General features: G+C 34.4%; 1 protein-coding gene across 1 annotated transcript; it reads left to right on the forward strand.

Moving 5' to 3' along the window:
• Window positions 1–460: 460 nt before the first annotated feature.
• LOAG_19173 (hypothetical protein) lies at window positions 461–619 on the forward strand (the record flags this gene model as incomplete). Its single annotated transcript, XM_020451827.1, has 1 exon — window positions 461–619. A coding segment is annotated over one exon (159 nt), but the record flags the coding sequence as incomplete, so codon positions are not given.
• Window positions 620–1300: the final 681 nt, after the last annotated feature.

Here is a 1300-nt window from a genome sequence, read left to right on the forward strand (position 1 = left end):
GAATGGTAATGATAATGAAGTGATACTTGGGTGATAATGAAATCTCTCTGTTTCTAAATGTACTAAGATTTGTAAGCAGAAGGCATAATAGCGGAAACAATTTAATTAAGGAATGCAATTAGAATTAGAATTGAGCCAATATACCAAGAGTGTAATTCATTCCGCCCCGAAAGATCAATACAAAACTCTACTAAATATTTAATATTCAATGGGCATATTAATCATTGTCATGTTTGTCCTTAACTGCAACAGTTTCTTCGGTAATTGGAGAAAAACAAAACGATATTTATTTGTCAGTCTCCTGAAATGGCATCATGTGAGTTAATTAAAGCTTAATGCATCAGTATGCAACACCCCGAAGTATTATGTTTATAGTGAATTGAATTCTCTATAGGATTTCATTTCTAGAGCTTTTGAAAGTACGATCTTCGGAACCTAATGAAATAATCATGAATCCCAGGGTCCTGTGGTATTGGCCATTGTGATTAGTAACGATCTCAAATATACTGATGAAGGCATTAAAAGTGAAGCACTGACTGTAGCCGACGAAATTCGAAAGTTTGTACCAAATGTACCAATTTGCATTGTTGCTCAATCGGATAATCGAAAGAAGATGTAAGTTAGACTTGATTGTTTCTTGGCTAACAGATCAGCGGAAAGAGTTGATTATGACAATATTCATCCACAGAATGTTTTTGATAAGATAAACATTAATTCCGGCGTCGAATAAGAATGTCGTTCTTGACGATCCCCGAAATAAGGCGAATGCTACAATAATTATGAAAAAACGATGAATGTTTTAACATTGTCGCAATAAATATGTCTATTTCGGTACACCCATCAATCCGATAGGGACTGGCAGAGTGTTAATATTCCACGGATCTGATGTAAACGCGTCGACCCTTGTCGTAGATGAAAATAACAGCGAAACGTTGAGAACAAAGTTTGAGAACTGGAAGGTTTGACTTGTTTATTCGCTCTAATTGTTTTTTAATTTATTTCAGTTTATTCGTAATCGTTAATATTTTGAAGTCATTTTCTCATTAAAAGCATGTCAATTCTTCAAAATTTTGGGATTTGACTGCGTTTCTTGCATGACTTCACGTGTTGTCAAAATTTATCAAAAAACATGCTCGTTATAACTTTGCTAATTGTGTAAAATTATCCTTTTTCTGCAGAAGGAATTGTCCTTCCTTAACAGTCATCAAGTAATAGCCTTCCATTTTACTGTGGTCAATGACACTGAGCCGGAGGATAGCGAAGAGATATTCAGGTAAGATATTAAGAATATTCAACAAGA

Source organism: Loa loa (genome assembly GCF_000183805.2).
Source record: "Loa loa unplaced genomic scaffold supercont3.2570, whole genome shotgun sequence".
NCBI lineage: Eukaryota > Metazoa > Nematoda > Chromadorea > Rhabditida > Onchocercidae > Loa > Loa loa.